We start from the raw sequence: 17,066 nt of genomic DNA on the forward strand, positions 1-17,066 counted from the left end.
CGGACTGTTCATAAAGAGACGTGCCTTGTGTGGACGAGCATTGTCCTGTTGAAAAATGGCACATACGATACTGTTGGATGACAGGTAACGCACGAGGACACAGGACGTCCGTGACATACTGTTGTGCAGAGTTTCGTTAATCGCAACTAGCCGAGACCAGAAATCATATGACCGGAAATCATACCCAATGACTCCCTACATCTTGGCACCAGGAGTAGCACCACGTTTTCCTCCGAAACACTGAAAGAATGGGACCTCTCACCAGGTCGCTGCCATACTCGCTGACGACGGTCACCCAGGGTAGTACAGTAGGTCGCTCCTGATGTAACTTCGCCTTCTCACTCCGCTGTCAACAGCTTCCATATGGCTCTTGTATTAACCGAGCCGGCGCCTTTATTTTATGCAATCATGCTAGGTAAATAGACGTGGCACAAGTTATGACAGAGTTTCACTAAAAGAAGAGGACACATCCTGAGGGAACAATGTAATGCAGGACAGAGTGGGGCTAAAAATTGTAGAGCGGCGCCGAGGAATGACCGCGGTAGGTATATTCAAGACGATTTAGGTTGCAGTAGGCATACAATGTGCACACAAGTATATACGTACACACACACATGCAATGGCTACAGTCACTGGAAAAACTGTCTTAGTTTAGATGCTTCGATGACGATATTCTTTGGCGCTTGCTGCTCAGAAAAGCTATAGAGCTAGATGATTTACAGTTGCGTGTCTCCTGTTGTCGTTACACCTCATAACGTGTAAGTCTATTGCACAGCAGAGACCACAAGGCACACACCACAGCAGATCAAAAGTACCTGCTGGCTGAATTGAACCTCCTGAAGCGGATATTTAGAAGGCAGATCACACAGTTGCTGCGCTATGTTCCTTAAAGAGAACAGATACAACACGGCATACCGAGTCAATCTGTTAAGTAAACTCGTCACTGTGATAACTGACATTTTGTCAGCATGAATTTACATTGACAGATATTCCATTTTAAATGGATGAGGATGGAACTCTTATCTTGGAGGAATATTTGAAATGTGATTAGATTACTACCCTAGCATTGCAGCCAAAATCCCGAACACACGTTATTGTAGTGACGATAGACGTAGAAGTAAGCTGTTGGTGGAAGAAGTTCGTTAGCAGGCCGCTTGCATGAGGTGTCGAAGTTATGACGTAATGTTTCTTACCAATAGACGTTGAATCAGTCTCCACTCTGTAACGTCCCTTCGTTCTCGGAGCTTCCTCGGCGTCACAATAAGTCCCCTCGCGGCCGGGACCACGGTTCACGTACTCATAACAATATGCGGTGCGTGAGACAAACTGTACGACTTGTTGCCCCGCAGGTTTACTGGGAAACGTTTGCTGGCGACCGCAGATTGATCCTGAGCGCTGCCACGCTATTCAGTCAGTATAAGTAAGGTCACCAGCTTCGCTGTGATGCGCTACACAGGTTTACAATTGTTACCATCCCTTCACCGCTAATTCTTGTTCTTTTTCTTCCCCTTACATTTATCCCGTCTACTGCGGGGTCCACTTTGTCAGTATTTGGCAAATTTTATTATTTAACTTTATGCCCGGATGCCCTTCTTGGGTCACAGTCGCCAAGATAAGATGAGGGAGGAAATTCGTGGGCGCCACCTATATCTGAACAGTGTAAACTTTGTTCTGTATGTTATCGTATTTTAACTGTTTTAACTGCTCCGAATGCCAAAATATTTTCTTGACTACCACTTACATAGGGATAAATTACCGTCATAATAAAATATGAGGAATCGGGACTCAGAGGGGGTGTTCCTTTTTCCCACCTACTGTTTAAGGGACTAAATGACAAGAAATAGTCTGAAAGACGTACTATGAACCCTCAGAAAACACTTAAGTGTGAACTGCAGAGTAATCATGTAGATGTAAAAGTGGATTAACCTAAGGATAAGCCGTCGAGCGTTGTCATCGATGATATGTTGCAGTCTCTCAACAGTTTGAAGTGATGGCATGTGACACTGTTGATGGTTGTAGACCGCGCTGATGTTAGTCCAGAGTAGTAGGCTTCGTGCTGGCATCAAGTTTCTTCTTCTCCCTGAGTTTCATCCCACATTCTTCCAAAGCAATACAGCCTCAACACTACACTTCCCCGGAACTCGTCAAAAACATCCAAACGGTACAGTTGCACAGCTGAACTACGTAAAAAACAATGGAGGAAATCAACGGCAAACCTTCTCCAGTAAGACCTTGTGTGTGAGCGCAACATGTAATCCCCGCGCCGGCCGTAGTGGGCGAGCGGTTCTAGGCGCTACAGTCTGGAACTGCGCGACCGCTACGATCACAGGTTCGAATCCTGCCTCGGGCATGGATGTGTGTGATGTCCTTAGGTTAGTTAGGTTTAAGTAGTTCTAAGGTCTAGGGGAGTGATGACCTCAGAAGTTAAGTCTCATAGTGCTCAGAGCCATTTGAACCATTTGTAATCCCCGCGTTGAGTCCGTAACCCTCAATCCCTGAGCTCAGGGACGAGTAATGCAGCAGGCTGTCTACGGTGAGGCGGTGACGGCGCAGACGCGAGATGGAGTCTAGCGAGATGATCGCGACGGCGCGCGTGTGGCGTGGTGTGTTGCAGGTGCAACCCGGATGGCGACCTGGCGTTCCCGCCGTTCAGCAGCCCCTGCGGCTCGGGCTCGAGCGCCACCAGCATGGCCTACCTCAAGAGCTCGCCCTACTCCGTCAACGGCATCGGCCTGCCCATGCCATCCATGGACTCCCTGCATTCCAGCATGGGCTACCCCTCCGGTACGTATCCGAAAGCGAGCTTTCTGCACACCTCGTTTTCATCTCACAGTTTGCATGCTTTCCGTTTTGTCTGCTTATCCTAATTGAAATGTTTCAGTTTTCCTGGTGAGGAAAGTCTACAGTTTCGAAACATCTACATTTATACTCCGCAAGCCACCCAACGGTGTGTGGCGGAGGGCACTTTACGTGCCACTGTCATTACCTCCCTTTCGTGTTCCAGTCGCGTATGGTTCGCGGGAAGAACGATTGCTGGAAAGCTTCCGTGCGCGCTCGAATCTCTCTAATTTTACATTCGTGACCTCCTCGGGAGGTATAAGTAGGGGGAAGCAGTGTATTCGATACCTCATCCAGAAACACACCCTCTCGAAACCTGGACAGCAAGGTACACCGCGATGCAGAGCGACTCGCTTGAAGAGTCTGCCACTTGAGTTTGATAAACATCTCCGTAACGCTATCACGTTTACCAAATAACCCTGTGACGAAACGCGCCGCTCTTCTTTGGATCTTCTCCTTCTCCTCTGTCAACCCGACCTGGTACGGATCCCACACTGATGAGCAATACTCAAGTATAGGTCAAACGAGTGTTTTGTAAGCCACCTCCTTTGTTGATGGACTACATTTTCTAAGGACTCTCTCAATGAATCTCAACCTGGGACCCGCCTTACCAACAATTAATTTTATATGGTCATTCCACTTCAAATCGTTCCGCACGCATAATTCCAGATATTTTACAGAAGTAACTCCTACCAGTGTTTGTTCCGCTATAATATAACCATACAATAAAGGATCCTTCTTTCTATGCATTCGCAACACATTACATTTGTCTATGTTCAGGGTCAGTTGCCACTCCCTGCACCAAGTGCCTATCCGCTGCAGATCTTCCTGCATTTCGCTGCAATTTTCTAATGCTGCAACTTCTCTGTATACTGCAGCATCATCCGCGAAAAGCCGCATGGAACTTCCAACACTATCTACTAGGTCATAGACATAGACAATCACTTGTATCGGTTACGCTGTCATTGAGAAATCAAGAATATGGTTAGATGATCTGGTAGTCACTGCAAGCTCTGAGACGTTGGGAACATATTTCTGCAGCTATAGGAATTTTGTAGCTCTTCAACAAAAATATCATTTATCCACTGTGTGTTCTGAAGTGAATATAGTCTACTGCATTATTTTGTCTCTCTCCCATTCTATTCGGTAATGCTACTCCTCTGCATATGGCTGAATCTCTTGATTTTACCATCATTGTAGGACGCATTGCGGAGTAAGTGATGTATCAGCTGTCACGTCTTGCAGTGAACCCTGCGTAATTCACAGCGTCTTTGAAGTAGCGTCCCTCTCTCGAGCTGCTTGAGCATTTCTGTATCGGCCAACTCTTCCTTCAGTCTTTTCTCTCTCTCTCTCTCTCTCTCTCACCCTCTCTCTCTCTCTCTCTCTCTGTCTCTTCTTCATGGATGAGTTACTCATCAGTTCCCAAGAATTTCAGTCAGATGTCTCACTTCCTCGCAAGCAGATTTGTGAGCTCAATTCACTTTAAACCACTTTGTTCATGAGACCCAGAAAACATTAGATACAGGCTCCCAGGAAGATGCAATTTTCCTTGACTTCCGGAAGGCGTTCCATACAGTTCCGCACTGTCGCCTGATAAACAAAGTAAGAGCCTACGGAGTATCAGATCAGCTGTGTGGCTGGATTGAAGAGTTTTTAGCAAGCAGAACAGAGCATGTTGTTCTCAATGGAGAGATGTCTACAGACGTTAAAGTAACCTCTGGCGTGCCACAGGGGAGTGTTGTGTGACCATTGCTTTTCACAATATATATAAATGACCTAGTAGATAGCAGAAGTTCCATGCAGCTATTCGCGGATTATGCTGTAGTATACAGAGAAGTTGCAGCATTAGAAAATTGCAGCGAAATGCAGGAAGATCTGCAGCGGATAGGCACTTGATGAAGGGAGTGGCAACTGACGCTTAACATAGACAAATGTAATGTGTTGCAAATGCATAGAAAGAAGGATCCTTTATTGTATGATTATATTATAGCGGAACAAACACTGGTAGCAGTTACTTCTGTAAAATATCTGGGATTATGCGTGCGGAACGATTTGAAGTGGAATGATCATATAAAATTAATTGTTGGTAAGGCGGGTGCCACGTTGAGGTTCATTGGGAGAGTCGTTAGAAAATGTAGTCCATCAACTAAGGAGGTGGCTTAAAAAACACTCCTTTGACCTATACCTGAGTATTGCTCATCAGTGTGGGATCCGTACCAGATCGGGTTGACACAGAAGATAGAGAAGATCCAAAGAAGAGCGGCGCGTTTCGTCACAGCGTTATTTGGTAAGCGTGATAGCATTACGGAGATGTTTATCAAACTCAAGTGGCAGCCTCTCCAAGAGAGGCGCTCTGCATCGCGGTGTAGCTTCCTGTCCAGGTTTCGAGAGGGTGCCTTTTTGGATGAGGTATCGAATGTATTGCTTCCCCCTACTTTTACCTCCCAAGGAGATCACGAATGTAGAATTTGAGAGATTCGAGCGCTCACGGAGGCTTTCCGGCAGTCGTTCTTCCCGCGAAACATACGCGACTGGAACATGAAAGGGAGGTAATGACAGTGGCACGTGAAGTGCCCTCCGCCACACACCATTGGGTGGCTTGCGGAGTATAAATGTAGGTGTAGACGTAGATGAAAATATCACTAGACATTAATTGGTTGTGAGTGATTCCAGAGATTATTCGGCGGTACAGTCAAATAAAATCATATTTGTTCTTTTATGTTTTTTAAGCATATGATGTAACATTTAGCTTTCAGGGGTTAAGGGTCAATTGAATCTTTGTACCAACTACTGATCGTCTTCCGATATTCCTACATTTCGCCTTGTGTGTAAATGCTGCTATGTTTTTCATTAACAGTACGGCTTTCGAAGAAATTTCGATCCATGCACTAGATTACGCGTGTTCCGTTTCCTTCTAAATGGCTTTGGAGGCTACAAGTACTACTGATTTGGAGAGTGTGTAGTACAGTTAGGGAGCCCGCACGGTTGGCCGTGCGGTCTAACACACGGCTTTGCGGGCGGGAAGGAGCGCCTGGTCCCCGGCACGCAACCGCCCGGCGGATTTGTGTCGAGGTCCGGTGAACTGGCCAGTCTGTGGATGGTTTTTAGGCGGTTTTCCATCTGCCTCTGCGAATGCGTGCTGGTGCCCCTTATTCCGCCTCAGTTACACTAATCTTAGTTGATACATTATGGATCTTGGGACAACGGCTGGCATGAACTTCTTGGTGCAATAATTTACCAACAGCTGTATGATTTGTAGAAGTTTATTTTATTTTATGAACTTCTATGTGCTACCAGTTTCGGCATTACATTGATGCAATCTTCAGGCCCCACTCATCATAGTCGTAAAATCGCTGTACACGGAAGGAGCCATATAGCTGAATCCGTGAATCAATCGTCCTGCAACAGCTCTTGGTGGCCAGGAGATACACTCAGTGTCGCCTGGCCACCAAGAGATGTTGCAGGACGATTGATTCACGGATCCAGTTATATGGCTCCTTCCGTGTATAGCGATTTTACGACTATGATGAGTGGGGCCTGAAGATGGCATCAATGTAATGCCGAAACTGGTAGCAGCACATAGTTCATTAAATAAAATAAAATAAACTTCTACAAATCATACGGCTGGTGCACTAAGAAGTCAGTTACACTATGTCGGCGATTGCTCTGCAAACAAGTTCTCCATGTACGTGTACACCACCATTACTCTACCACGCAAACACAGGGCTTACACTCGTCTGGTGTGAGACTTTCCCTGGGGGACCACCGGGGTCCCAACCGCACAATATCCCTGGGTTCGGTGTCGCGCGGGGGAGATAGTACTGAGAAATAATCGATAAGGAAAGAATTCGATACGTTGCGCCGTTTTCGAGTTAGTTAGCATTAAAGTCAGCGAATCAGGCCGTTGCGCGCGCAAATTGATGCCGCCCGTCGTGGGCGGTGTCATCAAACGTGCTCTTTGCTTGGTTTCCTAAAACCGAACAAGAGAACAATATAAAAATTGGACATGGAACGGTAGTAAGGATCGAGCCCGAACCGAAGGCTGAGCAGTCTGATGGGGCTACCACCTAAGCTACGAGAACAGCTGACACTAATTGTATCTGTCTGGCCACTTGAATTTGTGATCGCAACGGCCTGATTGGCTAACTTCAACGTTAATTAACTCTGAAACGAAGCAACGTATCGAATGTTTTTCTCAACAGTTATTTCTCAGCGCAGCCTACCCTGTAACAATCTTACAAGCTTTTCAGATTGGTTTCTGACCCGACCACCCTCTATAGCAAAGTTGGTTCTTCCACCACTACACTAAACTGCCTCAGTGGAGTCGGGTTTTCGCTTACCGCCAGCCACCCTGCTCCCAGTTGCAGGATGCCGTCCTGACGTCGCTGTGTTCCATTCCCACAACAAGCGCTTCTACAACACACCACCCAGACAACTCACCTCTTACCAGTCTGAATTCCACTTTCCTTGTTCACACGTTTTTTATTCTGCATGTATTGTGATAGAGTCCCAGGGAGAGGAGGATTAACTTAAAACTCGATTTCTTACCTGCTATTATACGAGGGTGAGTCAAATGAAAACCTTAAATTTGTAGTAACAAATCGAAATTTCGCGCCGTTATCCTGAACGCTGGTGAGCGTGCTACAACAGCGTGCAGAATGGCCTGTAGGTGGCAGCATACTATAGATGCACACACACCGTCGCAGTATCAGTATAAAGATGGCCGCCCCGATTGCGAAATGCACCTCAGATGCACAGCGTTCTGTTATTCGGTTTTTGCGTAGTGAAGGTGTGAAACCTATTGAAATTCATCGACGAATGAAGGTTCAGTACGGTGATGCATTTTTGTCACAGCAGCAAGTCTACGAATGGAGTAGGAAGTTCGCAAATGGTGTGACTTCAGTGGAAGATGCTCCTCGTCCAGGGTGACACGACAGCTGACTCCTGAAATGAGAGAACGACGTGTTGATGCTTGTGAAGAACATTTTCGGCGCTTTGAACGAGAAGGTGATGGCTTGCTTGCAAGAATCGTTACTGAGGACGAAACCTGGGTTCACTTCCACCAACCGGAAACGAAGAGAGCGAGTAAGGAATGGCGCCATTCCTCATCACCAAAACCGAAGAACTTTCGAACAGAACCATCACCAGGGAAGGTTATGCTGACTCTCTTTTGGGACAAAAAAGGAGTCATTTTGGAGCATTACATGCCTAGAGAGACCACTGTCACCAGTACAGCATACACAGATCTCCTAAAATATCATCTACGGCCTGCAGTCAAATCAAAGCGACGTGGATTGCTGTCAGCAGGTGTCCTTTTGCAACATGACAATGCAAGTCCCCACACTGCCCGTACAACACTTGCAACAAACATAGACCTGCATTTTGAGTGTCTTCCTCATCCACCATACTCATTAGACGTTGACCCAAGTGACTTCCTTATGTATGGACCACTCAAAGGCGCAATGCGGGGAAAGAAGTTCTGTTCTGATTAAGAGGTACGCCACGCGGTGCATGGGTGGTTGCGCGGACTATCAAAAGAATTTTTTTCTAAAGGAATTTATGCACTTTGTAAGCGCTGGAGAACTTGCATTCAGTGTGGGGGAGATTATGTTGAAAAGTGATGCAGCTTTGTACCATTTCTGCGCAATAAATAATATTTAAAAAAATATTTAATATTTTCATTTGACTTACCCTCGTATGACCCATCTGGAAGCAATGCATCGCAATGCAGTGCTTGACTTAGTGGGTTGGTAGAATTTAGTGTGCTGCCTGCGGTCCTGGCACCTTGATAATTAAGGATTTTCTATATTTACAGCGTATACACTAATCCCTCTATTGATGGAGCTCAAGGTCGTCTTTCATGAATACTGGTGGCTCTAGGGTCCACAGAAATGTTCCAGCGTCCCGGAATGATTCTAACTATGCTCGATACGTGCGAATGCATTGGAGTTACGCTCTTGTCTTCATATCTTATATTTCATAGTACTCTGTCGTCCGTCGAAAAACACGTCGTCTTTGCCTCTTCCCGTCGACGCTTCTTCTAAATGCTGTCTTGAAGTAGCTCAACGCAGTCGACAGGCTTTTTTGGTCTGATTGGGTGCGTGGCAAACGGTCTATACTAACCAAGGAAATTTTCACAGTATGAGCTGTAATTACAATGGGAGACACGCAAATACAGATTACATCACTATATAGGTTTTCTGTACACAATGTACCATAGGATAATGCCATCTTTTCGTCTGACTTAGAGGTCCAGAAAAGAGAAAGCTTCGTCTTATTCCAATTGCATGGTACATTTTACGCTAACATGGAGAAAATTTAGAGTAAACAAATCTTTTCTTTATTTTAAGTGACGAAAGTGTTTGCGAAACGATAGATTTATCGGGAAGCAGAGAGTATGGAGAATATATACAGAAGCATCTGTATCCACAGCCAAGCCACTGCACAGCCCATGGTGTCGGTGATATTCTGTCCTATACCAATCCCGTGTTGACAGAGACAAATGGCTGTTTGTGTGCATATTTACGCGCCTTAATCTATCTCTTTCTATTCTCGTAATCCCTACACGAGGTACACGATTGTGTCAGCAGAATGATTAGACAGTCTGTCCTGAATACAAGGTCTCTAAATGTACCCAAAAAGATTTCGTGCCATCTATCGTTTCACTTTCAGAGTGTCTTATGAAAGTTCCCCGATAATTTACATTACATTTTGATACCGCCTATAATGGTCTGTTACATAGTATCACTTGCTTCTCTGATAAAATCAAATGAAAATCAAATAAATAATTGCAGTGCATCTACGAATTCGTTCAATGTTGTTGTCACGCCTATTTGGCAACGGCTGTGAATCCTGGACGATATCCTAGAGTTGATCGCTCCAGCATCTTGCAGGCGATTCCATTTACAGACTCACTGCACTTCCCTAGAACCCTTCCCACATATCTATTGTCTTCTATTCGTTTTCCTTAATATTGATTTTATCTTGTAATCGGATACCATCCGGTACTTTTCCCTTTGTTAGAGGCATTATCTCCTATTTATTTGGATTAGAGAGAGCTTCCAATCGTTAAGTCAATGGGAAATTATCTCCAAATATTTCTGCATTTATTTAACATCGTCCAGCGACAGCATCTTCAACGAATGATCTGATTGTGATCTTGAGCGTATCTGATAAGTCTTTTACCTATACAGAAAACGTCAGAAGTCCTGTTACACTCCCTGTAGCTCATTAGCTCATACTTTCGTTCGTGAAGAACATTCACTGTCTTGTATGATGTACTGGGTTCCGTTAACTAAAAGCAGCGTTTACAACGCAATTCAGAGAGGACAATAAACAAGAAGGTTGCAATCAGGAATATAATTTTCACTTGATAACAGCCACACAGTCTAAATTGGAGTATTCGGTTTTAAAAATAAATATGCTTTACCACCAGACTACCAGACCCACCCATAAAGTATAAAGGAAAAATTTTATAGTCCAGCACTCATAAACCAGAAGTGATTTTTGCAAGTATATGTATTATCGTATCATATTTTCCCGAATTTGAACTTCACTGCCAGCCACTCGGACCGCTACTGTCGGTCTCTGTTTCCATATCGTAACTTGGGTCTTGCACTTCTGATTTTTTTGTGTTCTGTGATAGCCACTGTCATTGGCCGCTACCCTTTCCCTGCACTTTTACAACGTGCTCCCTCGTAGCAAGACATTAGGAACCTTTCTGCAACAGCCGTCATGGGGAAATTTATCTGTGGCACAGTCAGCTCCAAACGGCCCTGGTTTTGCAGGGTTAGGGAAAATCGTACCACTCTTCTTCAGACCGAACAATAGCTCTCTTCTTCCGGCCGCCGGAAACTTCCCGAGGAAACAAAACCGAAACGGAGCTACAACACCTGGGAGTCTTGGAAGTGACATGTAATAACTGTATATTGAGAAATAGACATAGGAAACTTCGACCCTCGACAAATAACACGTGAAACTTCCTGTGAGACTCTTTACAATGGAGATGGAAAGCTGTACCTCTGTTTATTTGAGTTTGGTTACAGTCTCCATTTGAAAAAGCACTTCTTCGATGTACTTAACAATCAGATACAACCACTCGCTAGACGAAAGATCCATATCCGAAGACAGGGAAGGTGCGCAGGTCACACCAATATTCAAGAAACGCAATAGGAGAAATCCGCTACATTACAGTCCCACATCAGTAATGTCGATATGCAGCAGGATTTTAGAACGTATATAGTGCTCAAACATAATGAATTAACTCAAAAAGAACGTTCTATTGACACATAGTCAACACGGATTTAGAAGGCACCGTTCTTGAGAAACACAACTAGCTCTTTACTCACAGGAAGTACTGAGTGCTATCGACAAGAGATTTCAAATTTGTTCCGCATTTCAACAATAGATTTTCAGAAGGCTTTTCACACCGTACCTCACAAGCGACTTGTAATCGCGTTGCGTGGTTATGAAATATCGTCTGTTATGCGACTGGATTCGTGATTTCCTGTCAGAGGGGTCACAGTTTGTAGTAACTGACGGAAAGTCATTGCGTAAATCAGAAGTGATTTCTGGCTTTCCCCAAAGTAGTGTTATCAGCCCTCTGGTGTTCATTATGGATTGAAACGATTTAGGAAAGAATAATAAGAACATCCGTCTTAGGTTGTTTGCAGATGATGTTGTCGTTTATCGTCTAATAAATTCATCAGTAGATCAAAACCAATTAGAAACTGAATTAAGTAAGATACCTTTATGCTGCAAAAATTGGCTATTGACCCTAAATAATGAAAAGTGTGAGGTTGTCCACAAGGATGCTAAAAGGAATCTCTTAAACTTCAGTTACGCAATGAATCAATTAAATCTAAAGGCCGTAAATTCAACTTAATACCTAGGAATTACAATTATGAACAACTTAAATAAGGAAGACCACATATAAAACGTTGTGGGAAGGCGACCCACAAACTGCGTTTTTTCGGCAGCACTCTTAGAAGATGCAACAAATCTACTGAAGAGACTGCTTACGATACGCTAATATGTCCTCTTTTGGAGTACTGCAGCGTGGTGTGGTATCCTTACGAGATAGGATTAATGGAGTACATCGAGAAAGTTCAAAGAAGGGCATCATGTTTTGTACTATCGAGAAGTAGGGGAGAAAGAGTCAAGGACACGAAACAGGAATTTGATGGAAATCATTAAAACAAAGGCGTTTTTCGTTGCGGCGGGATCTTCTCGCGAAGTTTCAATCTCAAATTTTCTTTCCGAATGTGAAAATATTTTGTTGACGCCGACTTACATAAAGAGACGCAATCACCATAATAGCATATTCGACGCACTGAGATATATTTTTACATATCTTCACATATAGGACTTACTTATCTTCAGTAAGAACGCAAAGAACCATACTCATTCTTCGATCTCTAAGTCGCTCGTCATATGCTAGTGGTGTTCAAATAAAGCCACAGCATTTGAAAGTGTTTCAGAGTACTTCCTTCATTCTCAAATTAGTTAAGGCTTCATCTTTAACAACACCTATATTGACTCTACACTAAGTTAAATCCAGTCCCCTTTCCCATAAGCAGTACCGGCCGTTGTGGCCGACAGGTTCTAGGCGCTTCAAAATGGTTCAAATGGCTCTGAGCACTATGCGACTTAACTTCTGAGGTCATCAGTCGCCTAGAACTTAGAACTAATTAAACCCAACTAACCTAAGGACATCACACACATCCATGCCCGAGGTAGGATTCGAACCTGCGACCGTAGCGGTCGCTCGGCTCCAGACTGTAGCGCCTAGAAACGCACGGCCACTCTGGCCGGCTGTAGGCGCTTCAATCCGGAACCGCGCTGCTGCCGCAGTCGCAGATTTGAATCCTGACTCGAGCATGGATGTGTGTGATGTCCTTAGGTTAGTTAGGTTTAAGTAGTTCTAAGTTCTAGGGGACTGATGACCTCTGCAGTTAAGTCCCATAGTGCTCAGAGCCATTTTTGATCAACATAATAAAATGAGGGAAATCAGAGCTCGCACGGAAAGATATGTGTGTTCGTTTCTTCCGCGCGCTGTTCGAGAGTGCAATAATAGAGAACTAGTGTGAGGATGGTTCTATGAACCCCTGCAAGGCACTTACGTTTGATTTGCGAAGTTGCCACGTAGATGTAAATGTAGATGTACTTCAGAGCGTACTTTCAGAGTTCTTGAGATCTTTTTTGTAAGACAATTAAGAATCTCAAGAAGATAAAGGAAAGTAATAAATTGTGAACCGAGCTGCCAACACCGTTCCAAATCGACAGAATTAGTTATTAAAATAGGTTTACGTAGCGAAACCTCTTCCTCAAATACCCCTTCTCCGTTGATGGAGCTACCAGGTGGAAAGCAAATACATGCAATGGATGTGGGAAGGGTGAAGAGGGGGGGGGGGGGTGTCCAGCAAGTCAGCCAGAGCCGCAACAAGTGAACGCAAGGCAAACAGCGGGGTGTTTGATCGGCGGCCGGCGCCCCTTGTCCGTAGGCGTGACGCGTCTGCCAATCACTGCCCGCCCGCAGGCCTGGGGCATTCCGTGCATTCCCCGGGGCCTCGTTCGCACCCTCCGCTGCAACGCTCGCTTATTTCATTAGCTTGCGGTCTAGGAGCCTCGCGCCAAACGCCACCCACTAGCTGTGGGGAGACCCTTGTATTTCCTAACTATTCAACAGGCAAATGTGCTTCCCTAATTAACGTTCGCTGGTGGTACAACAAACAAACTCATTAGTTCCACTAACTAGTCCAAGCCATAGAAAGGTAATTTCGTCCCATGTAGCATTTGAACATCGTACTAGATCCTACTTTACACATGTGTAAGCTGTTACACTGATTAATAAAGGTGAAGCAATGAGGTGTAGAGTAGTATCCAAATTAATTGCGACAAGCTCATACACTACAGGCCATTAAAGTTGTTACACCAAAAAGATATGCAGATGATAAACGGGTATTCATTGGACAAATATATTATATTAGAACTGATATGTGATTACATTTTCACGCAATTTGGGTGCGTAGATCCTGAGAGATCAGTACCCAGAACAACCACATGTGGCCGTAACAACGGCCTTGATACGCCTAGGCATTGAGTCAAACAGAGCTTGAATGGCGTGTACTGGTACAGCTGCCCATGCAGCTTCAACACGATACCACAGTTAATCAAGAGTAGCGACTGGCGTATTGTGACGAGCCAGTTGCTCGGCCACCATTCACCAGACGTTTTCAATTGGTGAGAGATCTCGAGAATGTGCTGGCCAGGGCAGGAGTCGAACATTTTCTGTATCCAGAAAGGCAACATGCGGTCATGCATTATCCTGCTGAAATGTAGGGTTTCGAAGGGATCGAATGAAGGGTAGAGCCACGGGTCGTAACACATCTGAAATGTAACGTCCACTGTTCAAAGTGCCGTCAATGAGAACAAGAGTTGATCGAGATGTGTAACCAATAGCACCCCATACCATCACGCCAGTTGATACGCCAGTATGGCGATGACGAATACATGCTACCAATGTGCGTTCACCGCGATGTCCACAAACACGGATGCGGCCATCATCCGAAAAAATGACGTTTTGCCATTCGTGCGCCCAGATTCGTCGTTGGGTACACCTTCGCACTCGCTCCTGTCTGTGATGCAGCGTCAAGGGTAACCGCAGCCATGGTCTCCGAGCTGACAGTCCATGCTGCTGCAAACGTCGTCGAACTGTTCGTGCAGATGGTTGTTGTCTTTCAAACGTCCTCGTCCGTTGACACAGGGATCGAGACGTGGCTGCACGATCCGTTACAGCCATGTGGATAAGATGCCTGTCATCTCGACTCCTAGTGATTCCAGGCCGTTGTGATCCAGCACTGCGTTCCGTATTACCCCCCTGAACCCAGCGATTCAATATTCTGCTAACAATCATTTGCATATCACAGCATCTTCTTCCTGTCGGTTAAATTTCGCCTATGTAGCACGTCATTTTCTTGGTCTAGCAATTTTAATGGCCAGTAGTGTATTTTACGAGGAATTGGTTATCTGTAACCAATTTTGTCCACCAGATTGTTGGACTCTTGGCGGGCTATTGTTGCTTTGAGTGTGAACAACAGTTGTCTCTCCACTTTCGTTGAGTACTTGTATGTGTAGCAACAGCGTGTGATATTTCTGTGTTCTCGACGGGAAAACTTTGTGTTTGTATTAAAATGGACACTTCGCTTAAGAGGGCGAAAAGTTTCTCTTCATGAACACACGTCCATAACTATAGGTGACATTGTGGCTGTCGTTGGTATGAAAAAATCTAGTGTTTCAAGACTTTTTAGGGCCTATTGTGATACCGCCTCACTGTCTCCAAAGAGAAAAGGCAGAGGTGCACGAATACGAAAAACCACCCCAACATTTGACAAACCTCACTTAGAAACACCAGAATTTATCCACACAAGACAAGTAAGGACCTGTAGAGAATTTTATTGACTGCTGGGGTTGACATAGACTCTTTAACGGTACGACGTAGGCTTCTTGATTGTTGACAGAAGGCACAAAATCCAATAAAGAAGTAGCTGTTATCACCTGGCATGAAGAAAAAACGGTTGGCATTGCGTAAACTACATAAATCTTGGACATCCAACGGCTGCAATTTTCAGTAATTAGTCACATTTTGTTGTGGAAGGTTATAGGTATCAAGGGGAGCACCGATGAGGCAGCGAGAGCTGAGCATCCTGAACAGACTGTTAAAATATCCTCCCAAAAAAAGTATTTGGATTTCTTCACTGCAAGTGACCCTGGGGTACTAGTTCCAGTTGATGACGTGATGAATTCAACCAAATACATGGAAATTCTTAGGCGCAGGATTTGCAGGTGGTGGAGGAACATTTCATCATCCTCTGGCTCCGTATTACACTTTTAAAGCAGTCTACATGCTCATGGAAGCCCCTACAGGCATTACGTTCACAACACCCTCAAGTAACACGTGAGCTATTGCTTGATGTGTTAAGAGATGCACTATCATCCTGTCTTAAGCCATGTCTTATCATCCTGTCTCTTCTCCCTGTCTCTTTTCCACATATTGCTTTACTCTTTGTTTCTGTGAACATTCTTCTTATTCCTTGTCAGTCCACGTCATTTTCATTATCATTCTCTAGCACCATACCTCAAACGCTTCGATTCTCTTGCTCCTCGCTTTTCGCCACAGCTCATGATCTACCTCGAAGTGATACTGTCCTCCAAACGTACATCCTCAGAAATTTCTTCCTAAAATTAATACGAATTGATGCAAATGCTTGATAGTGGAGACTTCTTTTGACCAGGACTGTCACTTTTACGTGAGTTAGTCTGCCTCCAATGCCGTCTTTGCTTCATCCGTCATGTTTCATTTTGATTCCAAAGGAGAAAAAGTCCTTCACTTTGTCAGCTTCGTGGTCCCCACTTTTGATGTGTAGTTGTGTGTATGTGTGTGTGTGTGTGTGTGTGTGTGTGTGTGTGTGTGTGTGTGTGTGTGTGTGATATGTAGGGACGCTCAACGACGAGGTTATCAGAGCCCATAACGAAGATTAGTAGAAACGATTGTGATAAAATCGTAGAAAATATGTTAAAAGAAATAAAAAGCAGACTGAGATAAAATCACACTCACTCTCTCCCAATCTCATCCTTGACCACCCAACAAAATCCTACTAGCTCACACAAAAAATGGTGAGATGTTCTAAATTTGTCAATGAAAACAGAAGTAAGACAAGACGAAATCTAAAATACGAAAGCTATTATTTTCAGCCTCCGATCGATCAATAAATTAAAACCACAGTGAAAATCTGGTGAAGCTTTGCGCATTGTCTATAGTTACGCCGCTCTACCGGGTCGCGTTACACTTTCCAGTTCTGAGGGAACCATGTGCACGCAAAGACGCCTACAAGAATAGTGTCTTGCGACAAGTGTGAATTACCTGTTGAGGAGTTTCTCCTGATTCATACAGTCCACATAACGTAACAGTTATGCCTTTCCTTCTTCATGACAATTTTGGGCCACACATTGCAAGTGCAAAGAAGACGCTCCTGCAGCGTTTTCGATGGGACATGTTTGATTATTACACCATTATATGGAATTATAATACCATTGTTCAAGAAAGGTAGTAGAAAAAATGCGCCAACTACCGAGGAATCACACTGTTATCACACTGCCTTAAGATAACGGAAAAGGTATAGAAAAAAAAATTCCACAAAATTCTAGACCACCAATTAGAGGAACCACAG

The 17,066-nt window shown here is 44.5% G+C and overlaps 1 protein-coding gene across 3 annotated transcripts in view; it reads left to right on the top strand.

The window, feature by feature from the left end:
* Positions 1-17,066, top strand: part of LOC126266998 (homeobox protein OTX2-B-like) — a 278,020-nt gene that overhangs the window by 148,134 nt on the left and 112,820 nt on the right. For all 3 annotated transcript variants that reach the window (XM_049971757.1, XM_049971755.1, XM_049971756.1), the window contains exon 3: positions 2,615-2,784. In XM_049971757.1, coding sequence (XP_049827714.1) covers positions 2,615-2,784 — 170 coding nt within the window. The remainder of the gene's footprint in view (positions 1-2,614; positions 2,785-17,066) is intronic.

Source organism: Schistocerca gregaria, chromosome 4 (genome assembly GCF_023897955.1).
Source record: "Schistocerca gregaria isolate iqSchGreg1 chromosome 4, iqSchGreg1.2, whole genome shotgun sequence".
NCBI classification, from domain to species: domain Eukaryota; kingdom Metazoa; phylum Arthropoda; class Insecta; order Orthoptera; family Acrididae; genus Schistocerca; species Schistocerca gregaria.